Source organism: Eurosta solidaginis, chromosome 1 (genome assembly GCF_040869045.1).
Source record: "Eurosta solidaginis isolate ZX-2024a chromosome 1, ASM4086904v1, whole genome shotgun sequence".
Lineage (NCBI taxonomy): Eukaryota > Metazoa > Arthropoda > Insecta > Diptera > Tephritidae > Eurosta > Eurosta solidaginis.
The window spans coordinates 202,911,205-202,924,805 of NC_090319.1; the positions used below are offsets into that span (position 1 = coordinate 202,911,205).

At 36.8% G+C, this 13,601-nt stretch overlaps 1 protein-coding gene across 1 annotated transcript in view; it reads left to right on the plus strand.

The window, feature by feature from the left end:
• The first annotated feature begins 460 nt into the window (after positions 1 to 460).
• The window catches only part of Kaz (Katazuke), a 273,874-nt gene continuing 260,733 nt past the window's right edge, over positions 461 to 13,601 (plus strand). The window contains exon 1 of the mRNA XM_067760097.1: positions 461 to 938. Within this exon, the coding sequence (XP_067616198.1) occupies positions 558 to 938 (381 nt within the window). The 5' untranslated portion in view covers positions 461 to 557. The remainder of the gene's footprint in view (positions 939 to 13,601) is intronic.

Here is a 13,601-nt window from a genome sequence, read left to right on the forward strand (position 1 = left end):
CAGGTTGCCAGCGCAATATATAGCTTCTCCAAACCCCATTGTCAACCTCACCTATCCGCGGCGAATCCTGTTTCACTAACAAACGAGGCTCTGGCGACCCCAAGCTCCTCATGGAAGTTGGGGGTGGGGAGGGAAGCATGCCCTGAAGGATTTACGTAATCATATAAATCGTTCCCGAGATGGTCGGGCTAGCACCTTCATGGCGCTGTGTTACCGGAGCGTACCGGATCTGTATCCGGCAAAGGACCATCACATCGATAACACTCCCCAAAGCCTTCGGGGAGCAACCTTACCGCTACAACAACAACAACACAACAGATAAAACGAACTAAAAGAACAAATAGAACCAAAATCAAAGATCTAGTTCACTTGTTCAGTTGAGAGACCCGGTCAATTGAACAAGTTCAGAACGAAACGACCCAACTCTAGTTACGATCAACATATTTTGCATTCGCTGAAAGCGCCCAGTCATATCGATTTTGTAATAACAGTGATCCAGTCACAGGATGTAAAATACCATTCATCACTAATAATGGGTTATTGGTTATTCGGCTAATATGGAATTAAATATGGCAGAGATTAAATCTTTAGAACACTCCACGCTTAAGGTCCCTTACGAGATCCTTAATAAAAAGTTTCGCGTTGCTCAAAAAAATTTTGATAGGGAAATGGATCATGTGCAAAGTCTTTCGAGGGATATTGAAAGAGTTACATGCAATAATACTATTTTGCCAACAGTGGTAGCAGTAAATAACCTTGTTAAAAATGTCGCAGACAAACTGGATGTTTTGAAAAGGAAATCTGAAGAGAGTTTGTTGGACGAGCTAAATGCTGGAATAGTGTGCAAGCGTAAGGTGCAACATCTGCGAGGAATTGTACCGCCAGACTACCATGTTGCACTGGATGTATGGCAAGCATCCATTGACCAGTGGAAAAGAGTAAGTGGATTTTACGGTAATACTTTGGGTAAAAGTCTAGTTGAGGGGTCGACTGCTAATACGCGTCAAAAATTATCGAGAGAGGTGTCAAAAAACGCGTATTAATCTCGAGAACAATAATCCGAAGGCGGAAAAGTAAAATTTTAACTCGGTCAAAAGATATTAACAAAAAACCGAAAAGACTCGCGGGTACTTCCGAAACCTGGGGTGGGATACATACTATTTTTGCGCAGAACACCTTTTTGCGTTGGCGGCCTTTGGCCGCGCTTATAAAAAATAACTCTTGGCGGTAATAGTCTAGTTGAGGGGTCGACTGCTAATACGCTACCAAAAATATCGAGCGAGGTGTTAAAAGACGCGTATTAATCTCGAGAACATCTATGTCCGGAGATATTTGCAGTTGAAGTTGGCGATTTTCATGTGGTTGTTGTTGTGTTTGTACCCACCAAAAAAAGTGGGTAATAGTCTAGTTGAGGGGTCGACTGCTAATACGCTACCAAAAATATCGAGAGAGGTGTCAAACGACGCGTATTAATTTCGAGAACAATAATCCGATGGCGGAAAAGAAAAATTTTATCTCTGTCCGGAGATATTTGCATTTGAAGTTGGCGATTTCCATGTGGTTGTTGTTGTGTTTGTACCCCCAAAAAAATTGTGCATCACCGTGGCGGTAGCCACGGTTATACCACACACCCGGATTGGCATGGCGTAGCCCAGGGTTATTTTTTATAATCGCGGCCGAAGGCCTCCAAGGCAGAAAGGTGTTCTGCGCAAAAATACTATGGATCCGACCCTCGGTTTCGGAGGTACCCGCGGGTCATTTTACGGTTTTTCGTTAATATCTTTTGAACGCGTTAAAATTTTTATTTTCCGCCTTCGGATTATTAATACTGATGTCAAGACGCGCCGTTTGACACCTCTCTCGATATTTTTGCTAGCGTATTAGCAGTCGACCCCTCAACTAGACTATTACCAAAAAGTGTGCATCACCGTGGCGGTAGCCCGGTATGCCCGAGCCCTCCTTAGCAATATTCAGGAGGGTTCGCTTGGCTGACTGCTCTATTGATATATGCAGCGGGGTCAGATCGAGGATAGCCTCCAGCGCTGCTGTAGGGCATGTGCGCTTAGCTCCCGTGATGCATACACATGCCAGTCGCTGAAGTTTGAACGAGTTAATATTTTTATTTTCCGCCTTCGGATTATTAATACTGATGTCAAGACGCGTCGTTTGACACCTCTCGATATTTTTGGTAGCGTATTAGCAGTCGACCCCTCAACTAGACTATTAGATTAGATTAGATTAGATTATTTATTTATTACGGCCAGAAGCCTAATTCGTAAATTTGAAAATATTACAGTTTTTTATCTTATAGCTAAGGTTTTACAATATTCATATAATTTTGTTTTAAATACTGTTATTTGGTTGCAACTTTTTATATCCATAGGCAGTTCATTGTAACTTTTCAGACCCTTGTAGAAAATGTTCTGTTGATCAATTTCAGTTCTAAAAAACGGCAATTTGAAATTATGTTTGCTCCTCGTATTTATGTTGTGAGTTTGCTCAACTAATGCTATATTTTTATTTAAATACTCAGGTAAATTTCCATGTTTAATATTAAATATGAATTTCATGGAGTGGAAAAAAATCTTTTGTTTCACACTTAACCAGTCTAAAGTCTTCAACATGTCAGCCGTTCGTGTATCTCTAGGTTTCTGAAGAATAAATCTCATGCATCTATTTTGAAGCTTTTGGAGCTTGTCTACTTCTTTATCCGATATTATGAATAGAATGGACGGGCAGTACACGAAGTGCGGTTCTATAACTGATTTATATAAGATTATTTTGTACTTTTTCTGAATGAATTTCGTTGTTCTCTGCATCACTCCTATTTTATTAGCAGCTTTTTTAATTGTATAATTTATATGATCTTCAAATTACCCCCTGGGCTACGCCATGCCAAGTTGTTGTTGTTGTTGTAGCAATGCTCGCCCCACCTAATAGCCGCGACCGATCACAAATTGTCATCAATATCCTCTAACGGGAGTCCAAGGAAACTTGCCGTTTCTACAGGGGTGGACCATAAGGAAAGGGGTGTTAGAGGCGTTGGTTCCACATTACAATTGAAGAGATGGTTGGTGTCATGTGTGGACACATTGCAAGCGGGGCATACATTTTGTATGTCAGGGTTGATTCTGGATAGGTAAGAGTTTAACCTGTTACAGTATCCAGAACGAAGTTGAGCAAGAGTGACACGCGTTTCCCTGGGGAGTATGCGTTCCTCTTCCGCAAGTTTTGGATAATTTTCGTTAAGTACTGGATTCACCGGGCAATTCCCGGCATAAAGGTCCGACGCCTGTTTATGGAGTTCTCCAAGGACCTGCTTGTTTTTTTTCACTTCATACGGCTGGTTTCTCAGGTGCCGTATTTCCTCAAAATGCTTACGGAGATGACTCCTTAAGCCCCTAGGCGGTGCTGGCTCGTCAATCAGATGTCTGTTGGGATGCCCAGGTTTCTGGGTATTCAACAGGAACTGTTTGGTCAGCATCTCATTTCTCTCCCTGATGGGGAGTATTCTCGTCTCATTATGCAGATGGTGTTCTGGGGACATAAGAAGACAGCCCGTGGCGATTCTGAGAGCAGTATTTTGGCAGGCCTGTAGTTTCTTCCAGTGGGTGATTTTTAGGCTTGGCGACCATATGGGTGACGCGTAGCACGTAATCGGCTGGCTAATTGCTTTGTATGTAGACATGAGCGTTTCTTTATCTTTTCCCCAAGTACTGCCAGCGAGGGATTTGAGGATTTTGTTACGGCTCTGAATTCTCGGAACAATTGCGGCTGCGGCTCACCAAAATGTAGATCCTGATCAAACGTCACACCCAAGATTTTGGGGTGTCGGACAGTCGGTAGCGTAGTGCCATCGACGTGGATGTTCAAAATGGTCGACATTTGGGCGTCCATGTTGTACATAAGGTCGCGGAAGATTTAGGCGGTGATAATGCCAGGTTTCGCTAGGCGAAAAAACTGGGAGATCAGGGAGGTAGCCGTTTATTTTATTGCATAGCGCATCGATCTTTGGGCCTGGGCCTGTGGCCATTATTGTGCAGTCATCGGCGTAGGAAACGATTGTGACTCTTTCCGGTGCTGAAGGTAGCTTAGATATGTAGAAATTAAACAAAAGTGGGGATAGGACACCACCCTGTGGCACCCCCTGTTTAATTCTCCTTGGTTTTGATGTTTTTTTCTAAATTGCACCGATGCCTGCCGACACCCAGATAATTTGCGGTCCACCTTTTAAGACATGGGGGAAGGGTAGACCCTTCCAGGTCCTGCAGTAACGAGCCATGGTTGACCGTATCAAAAGCTTTTGATAGGTCTAACGCTACGAGTACTGTTCTATGGTGGGGGTATTGATTTAAACCGCATTTTATCTGGGTGCTAATGGCATTCAGCGCGGTGGTAGTGCTATGGAGTTTTCTGAAGCCATGCTGATGAGGGGCTAGCTGCAAATTTGCTTGGAAATAAGGGAGCAGAATGGCTTCAAGCGTCTTTGCCACTGGCGATAGGAGAGATATCGGACGATACGACTCACCTATGTTAGCTGGTTTCCCAGGCTTTAGTAGCGGGATCACCTTGGCCATTTTCCATTTCATTTCATTTCATTTATTTATTACGGCAAAAAAGCCTAATTCATAAATTAAATTATATTACAATTTACTATCTTATTGCTAAGGTTTTACAATATTCATAAAGTTTTGCTTTAAAAGCCCCGATTTCATTACAACTTTTTATATCTATAGGCAGTTCATTGAAACTTTTTAAACCTTTATAAAAAATATTTTGCTGATCTATTTCAGTTATGAATAAAGGCAGTTTGAAATTGTGTTTATTCCTTGTATTAATGTTATGTGTTTGCTTAACTAATACTACGTTTTTACTTAGATATTCAGGTACATTTTCACTTTTAATATTAAATATAAACTTCATAGCGTGAAAAAAAATCTTTTGCTTTACACTTAACCAGTTCAAACTTCTCAGCATATCAGCCGTACGAGTATCTCTAGGTTTTTTAAGAATAAATCTCATACATCTGTTTTGCATCTTTTGAAGTTTATCTATTTCTTTGTCTGACACAATGAATAGAATAGATGGGCAGTTTACAAAGTGCGGTTCTATAATGGACTTATATATAATTATTTTGTACTTTTTTTGAATATATTTGGATGTTCTCTGCATAACCCCAATTTTTTTCGCTACTTTCTGGACTGTGTAGTTTATATGTTCTTCAAACTTGAGTTTGTTATCAATTATAATTCCCAAATATTTTATACTGTCAACTTTTTGTATGCTTTCATCATTTATTTTTAAACCAATTATATCCTCATTAACGTTCCTCCTTGTTATTATCATAAATTTCGTTTTATTTATATTAAGTTTCAGTCTATTTCCGCACAACCATTTATACAGGTTATTCAGTTCATGTTGTATTTTAGAAAGTGCAGACTTAATATTATTCTCACTAATCATTATTAATGCATCATCAGCGAATAGTTTAATTTCACAACCTTCAATAGCGTTAACTATATCATTAATATAAATTAAGAACAGTATCGGTGCCAAAACTGAGCCTTGTGGTAACCCTATGGGTACTTCCAATTCATCAGACATCACGGTATTTATAACCGTTTTCTGTCTCCTCTGCTTCAAATAGCTGCGAAACCAGTCAAGTTCTATACCAGTTATACCAATACGTTCCATTTTTTTGATTAAGATCTCCCTATCCACTGTTTCAAAAGCTCGTTTGAGGTCTAGGAAGACTGAAACAACCACTTTTTTTTATTTAACTCTTATTTCCAGTCATGTATCACCAAATTAAGAGCTGTCTCACATGAATGTTTCTTTCTAAAGCCTGACTGCTGGTGGGCTAGTATATTATTATCTTCAAGGTATTTCGTTAACTGGTTCTTAACATAAGCTTCAAGTATTTTACAATCACTAGGCAGGGTGTTTATGGGTCTAAGTTCTTCAGGTTTTACTGTCTTTTTAACTTTTTCCACTGGTATCACCGTTGACGTTTTCCACTTTTCTGGTACAAGACCCTCTTCTAGGCTGTTATTTATTATTTGTGCGTAGAAATATCCTGTAAACGATATACAGTCTTTAAGTACTCCATCAGATATAAGTTTTCTGCCGCCTATTTTATATTTGAACTCTTTCAGAATATTAATAACTTCATCTGTTGTTATTTTGGCAAACTTTAATCTAGAATTGACTTGTACATCACTTAGTGCTATACGGCAAGGTTCTATGATGTTATTAATTTCTATTACGCTATTTATAAAGAACCTATTTAGACCATTTGCCAGCTCAGTTTCATTTTCTACCATCATACCATCTATTATCGCCTTTTTAATCCCTTCGTTATCTCTCGTTAAGCAAACCGCTTGCTTAAGATGTTTCCACATTTCTCTGGCGTTATTTTCATTCATTTCGACTTTATTTTCCATATATTTAACTTTCTTTATTTTTACAAGCTTTTTGTAGATACGATTTATATTTTTATATTCGTTCCAATCACCTGTTTGTATCGCAAGCTTATAATTATTATATTTGCATTTATTCATTTGCGCCAGTTCTCTGTCGTACCATTTATTCATAAGCTTGATATGAACTTCTTTTTCATACGTTAAACTTTCCATAGCTTGCATTATTATGTTGTTCACTAATTCGACTTTCTCATCAATTAGTAGGTTTTCATTTATGTTGAAGTTACATGATCTCAGGATGCTTATTAAGATTTCACTATTATATTTATCCCAAGCTGTGATTTTCTTGGTCATTCTCATCTGGTATGATTTAGACGTTTTAATATTGAACATTATTGTTTCGTGATCTGAAATTTTGTATGCAGGCAAATTATTGCACTGTATTTCATCTGAATTTGAATATAATAAATCAATTTTAGATGCACTTGCATCTGTAATTCGAGTATTAAATTCTACTTTTTGGGTCATACCCATCACAGAAAATATCTCATTCAATTTTGTACTATATGTTGATATGTAGTTCATGTTTATATTAAAATCCCCGATTAGTATATTACATTTACTTCTTTCAAATTTATCGATTATTATTTCATTTAGGTACTCGATAAACGCTGCATCACTTGTGCTTGGTGAATGATACAGAACCCCTATTTGCCACTTTTTATCGACCTTTTTCAATTTTATTATAATGCACCATAAGTTCATATTGACACTAGCATTATAAATTACATTTATCTCCACTGTCCTATGAACATACACTAGTACTCCTCCTGTATGCCTGCTGTGCGAGTCGCATCTAACCATATTATACGATGCTATTTCTAATTCGCTGTCTTCAACATCTTTTGTTGTACACGTTTCCGAACATAATATGATACTTGGTGTATGTACTTCAGCCAACACTTCCAGTTCACATTTGTTTGATACTATGCTGTTAATATTCAAGTATATGCACTTAAGTTCATTGTGTCTAGTCTGCAGTCTTTCTTTGTATCGAATTTTCTTCAGCGGTATCTCATTGAATTGTGGCGGGCTTATCAGTGCGTTGGGTGTTCGCTGCTAGTATCCTAGCCTTTGTTTTTTTGCATTCAAGTGCTTTAGGTAGACTGGGCACTGTCTGCTATTGCACGAGTGATTGACATCTAGTCCTAGATTTAACTTCTCATTTGCCTTTATGCAGTTTATACACTTGTTTGCTGGTTGTTCATTACATTCAATGGTCTTATGCTTACCCAAGCATTTGGTACAAACTTCCTCGTTTTTGCATTCAGTCGCCTTGTGATTGTATCCTCTGCATTTGAAACACGTTGTCACATCAACGCCATCGTAAACTTTGCACCTTTCCCATCCTACGTTGAGCTTATCCAATTTTAAAGCATTAGTAAACATTTCCTCGTCCACCTCCAATATTGCGTTGTAATAGTTTTTGTTGCTAGTTTTAACATTATATTGCTTAATAATTTTTATTTCACCCTGTTCTAGGCATTTGTTTTGCTTTCTTAGACACTCGATCAGGTCATCTCTATTCTTTTCAAACTGCATGCCTGTTATAAATAATTTTGGTTTATAGTCACGTGGTATCTTTATTTCATATTCATCACTTATTTTTTTATCCATAATTTGTTTAATCTTATTTCTTTCATCTTCATTAATACTATCGATCACCATAATACCATTATGGCCCGCTTTAATGTCTGTTATCTTTAGCTCGTTAGGGTTAATTTTATTATTTAGATCTTGCCTTGTTCTTTCACTAGTTTGTTTTGCCTTCGGTTTAACAATAATAGGAGCCCGTTTCTTAAGCTCTGGAACGGCCCTAGCTGTGTTTTTATTTTCACCCGTTCTTAGAATATTTGCATATGTTTGTTGTGGTATCCCATCGTTTTTCTCCTTTACTATTGTTTTTATTTCACTACAAAATTTCTCATTCTCCCTCCCCACTACTTCAGCTTGATTTTTTATTTTCTCTGCTATCTCCCGCACTTTCTTAATTTCAGCTGCATTTTCAATATACATTTCTTGATGCATTTTTAAAGTCGCCAAACGTTCATTGTATTTTTCCTCCATTGTTTTCATTAACGCCCGCATCTCTTTTTGGTTGGTTTTTAAAGCTTCTTCAAATTCGTTTTTGTATTCTTTTAAATAGCCACTGTTCCTATTAACACTCTCTTGCATGTCTCGCAATACCAGATCAATATTATGTATGTATGTAATACACTCTTCGCAAATAAAATTTACCATTGGATGTGTTCCTATTACAGTAGCTTTATAGCTATCCAAGCCGGAACATTTTGCTGCCGAGTGGTATACTTTCGCACACACACCCACACATCTAATTCCCGTCTCCCCGCGAATTGCAAGTTTGCACTTGTCACACTTATTTTCGCTTTCAGACATATTGCCTTTGCTATCGTTTTCACTATGCCGTTTTCGTTTTGTGTTAATTTGTAATTATATATGCATATGTATGCGTTTCTATTCGCTAGACTTGAGTCACTTTCTCACCGGTATAAAATTTTTAAATATTTATATGGTATTTCACTAGGTTTTGAATCGTTATTGATATTAGATTTTGTTAAATTAAAAGTGAACTGATCTTACAGAGTCTCTATCTCACATATTTGTCACTTTTAATAATTATTCAAAGGGTTTCACCATTTTTGCAAACAAAATTCAACGAGCGATCTTAAACACGTCCTTTCCTCTCGACTTCTCGCTTATGACAAAGGTAGAAAGAGACAGATTGAAGACATGTGCTAAATATTTGAACCCCTCTTTCCCTAGGTTTTTAAGCATCGGCATGGCTATGCCGTCTGGGCCCACTGCTTTGGATGGTTTAGCACGACCAATGGCGTCCTCAACCTCTTTAGCGGTGATGGTGATTGGTGACTCGCTGAATTTGTGTTTATGCGCGCGTCTATTGGCTCTCCGTCTATCTTTGTCGACCGTAGGTTGCATTATATATTGTCGGCAGAAAGAGCTCGCGCATTTTTTCGCGTCCGACAGCACTTTGTCGCCAAAGGCGATGGAAACTTTGTCTTTGTGCTTAGTCGGATTCGATAGGGACTTTACGGTGGACCAAAGTTTACCCACACCGGTAGAGAGGTTACAACCTCTTAGGTGCTCCTCCCATTTCGCCCGCTTGTGTTCATCTACAAGCAATCTGATGCGTTGGTTTATATCCCTTATTTGGGGGTCGCCTGAGTCAAGCGGAAGGCACGCTCCCCTTGGCGGGCATCAGTCGGGATAGGGAGGGCAGTTAGGCGGCTGTCTGTAAAGGATTTATATTCTTCCCACTTTCCTTTTTTGAAGTTTATGAAAGTGCGTTTTTCAGTGACGATGAAGTCGGCGTTACGCTCAAGCGAAATAAGTATGGGCAGGTGGTCGGATGCCAATGTTACCATCGGCTGCCAGTTAACGCAGTTTACGAGTTCTGCGCTCACGATTGAGATATCTGGCGAGCTGTGACAGCTTCCTACCATACGTGTGGGGGCGTATCCGTTTATTGTGCAGAACGTCGTTTCTTCTATTTGATCCGCCAACATCTCACCCCTACTGTCTGCCCGCCATAGATCATGATGGGCATTGAAATCGCCTAAGATAATGCGATTTTTGCCAGTGAGTAAGGCCCTGATATTAGGGCGGTATCCACTGGGGCAACAGGTGGGAGGAGGGATGTATATGATGATTTCTAGGTTTGCATCGTCTGACCGGGCAGATAGGCCTTGACGTTCTAAGACATTGTCCCTGCGGTCGATGCTAGGATCAAATATACAATATTGCACGGAGTGGTGTATGATAAACGCGAGAACGGCTCTGTAGTATCCTTTTTATTATTTATATTTTTATTAAGAATATTCACATATAAAGAGTATAACTTCTTGAAGGTAAAAATTTAATCTAACTGAAAATTTTTGAAAATTAAAATATCAAAATTGAAAATTAAAATATTGACAATCTCTGGATGATTCACACCATATATTGAAATTTAAAACAGGAATTTTAACTAATTTTAAATTTTGAAATGATTGTTGAGATACAAGATTGTTTAGCTCATCATCTTGTTGCTGTTCCTTTTCTAAAATTTTAAAATTAAGTTCTGAATTTTGAATTGCTTCTATTTCAAATGCCCTAGATAAAGTATCGGCTACTACATTTGCTTGTCCAGTAATATGCTGAATATCATTTGTAAATTGTGCAATAAATTCAAGATGTCTGGTTTGTCGTGGACTACGTTCAGTTTTTGAATTTAGAGCAAAAACTAAGGGCTTGTGATCAGTAAATACAGTGAATTCTCTTCCTTCTAATAGATATCGAAAATGTTTAATATTAAGATAAATTGCTAATAGCTCTCTATCAAAAGCACTATATTTCATTTCAGCTGGTGAAAGTTTCTTCGAATAGAATGCGAGAGGTTCAGACTTATTGTTGAAATTTTGTTGTAGAACACCACCGACTGCCGTATTGGATGCATCTACAGTTAAAGTTAATTTTGCATCTTTGCTAAAATGATTTAACAAGACCTTAGATGCAAACTTGTCTTTAATGCATTCAAACGCTTTAATAGATTTATCATCCCAAACTAGAGTTTTGTCTCGGTTTTTACTTGTTTTATTAATTAAATCATATATAACTCCAGTAAATTCGGCTAATTGTGAAATATATCTATGGTAATGGTTAACCATACCAATAAACTTTTGAGTTTGTTTAATGGATTTTGGTAGTTCAAAATCTCGAATAGCTTTTATTCTATTTTTCGATGGGCGTATTCCTAATTCAGAAATACTATGTCCTAGAAAATCAATTCTAGTAACACCAAAAATGCATTTATTTGGTTTCGCATTCAAACCATATTCACACAAACGTTCAAAAAGTATACGGAGATCTTTAATATGTTGCTCTTCACTCTCGCTAGCAACTAAAATATCATCAATGTACGCGTAAACAAAATCTAATTCATTTACAACTTCATTGATGAATCTTTGAAAAGTTTGTGCTGAGTTCCTCAAACCAAAAGGCATTCGAATGAACTCAAACATGCCAAAAGGAGTAGTAATCGCCGTTTTATAAATATCTTCTTCTGCCATTGGAATTTGATGATACGCTCTAACAAGATCTAATTTTGAAAATATCTTTTTATTTCTTAGATTAATATTAAAATCCTGAATATGTGGTAAAGGATAGCGGTCAGGAACAGTAACAGTATTAAGTCGTCTAAAATCACCACAGGGACGCCAATCATTACTTTCCTTTTTTGGTACTAAATGAAGTGGTGAAGCTACAGAAGAATTTGATGATCTACAAATTCCAGTTTTTACAAGAAAATCAAATTCAGCTTTAGCTACCTTAAATTTGATTGGGTCTAGACGTCTGGGCTTTGAGAAAGGAAGATTGCCTACTGTAACAAGTCTATGAACTGTGGCGTGTTTAACTGGTTTTGAATAGTTTGGCTCTTCTATAAGAGAAGGAAATTCTTTCAACAATTTTGTGTATTGATTTTCTACTGAAAACATTTTTGGAAGAGAGATGTTACAATAGTACGAAATTGTGTTAACTGATAAATTTGTTAATGGATCTATTAAACATTTGTTTTTAATATCAATAAGTAGTCCATATTTGCATAAAAAATCTGCACCTATAATCGGCTTTGCTATATCAGCTATCAAAAACACAAAAGGAAATTCCCGTTTTAAACCTAAATTAACATTTACAAGTTTTTTTCCATATGTAAAAATCGTTGAACCATTGGCTGCTGTTAAAATAATATCTGATGATTTTTTTGTACACGAGAATTTCGAAGCTGGAAGCACAGAAATTTCTGCCCCACTATCAATCAAAAATTTTAACCTGTTTTCTTTGTCAAATATAAATAAGCGACGAGTTGATATTTCTGAAATTCCGTTATTTGTCGCTGCAACAACGGAACATTTTAGTTTGTTGGATTACTATTTTTTACAAACGCGCATGGTTCCTCACATCTCCTAGCTTTATTTCCGAATTTGTAATGATATCTACATAACCAGTTGGGATTATCACGAGATTTCGAACGATATCTAACACGACTTCTAAAACTATTTCTACTTGTTGAACGTGATCTTGAATAATTCTGACTAATTTCTTTTTTAATTTCACTTAATTCCAAAGATAATTTTTGAAAATTTTCACAAATTAAAGATGTTGTCTTAACCAAATTAGTAATAATAGAATTTTCGCCTTTAGAATTTTGAGAACTGTTTATCAAAGCAATTTAATTTTTACTGATAACTTCCCAAACGTTATCAGCTAATTTAGTTAGATCATTTATGTCATTGAAATTCGAACTTGTTAAAATTACATTCAAGTTTTTGGGTAATTTTCGCATCTAAAGTTTCTTTAACATTTCTTGGCTAAAATTAGAACCAGAAAGTAGAACTAAAGATCGGTAAAATTCTGAAGGCTTGCGATCACCCATTTCAGAATCAGACAACACTTTATCTAATTTTGCATTCTCACTTAAGGAATGTCTTTCGATCAAAGTTTGTTTTAATGCAGAATATTTATTTATTTCCGGTGGATTTTGAATAAAATCCAAAATCGTCATTATGACATCCTGAGGTAATGCAGTAATAATATACTCATATTTGGTCGTTTCTTGAGTAATTTTTTTAGTATTGAACTGCATTTCAGCATGTATGAACCATGCCTCATTTTTTAAAATAACGTTCAAAACTCAACGTTATTAAATGCAAAATATTCTTTTAAATCTCCAGAAGAAAGAGTTTACAATTATTTAAAATGTATTAAATTTTAATTTCAGATAAACCTTAACTAATATAGTTATATATATATTTAAAATATATCAAAATTTATATTCCTTATTTTGATTTGTTGTTGCTTGTTATATCTATCGTTATTGTTGTTATTGCTGTAACTTACGTTCTCTTTATGGAGCTGTGTTGACGGCTGACGGTGTTGTGTTAAACTCAGCGCACTTTTCCGGTTTTTTTAAGTTACCGGTAAGTCACTTTTCGAAATCTTTTTCTGGATTTGAACGAATTTGCATTTGGTCTATTGCAATTCATGCACTTTTAATTAAAACATGAGTTGTTGAAAGCTCTTCTTGAATTGATGTGTTGTTGT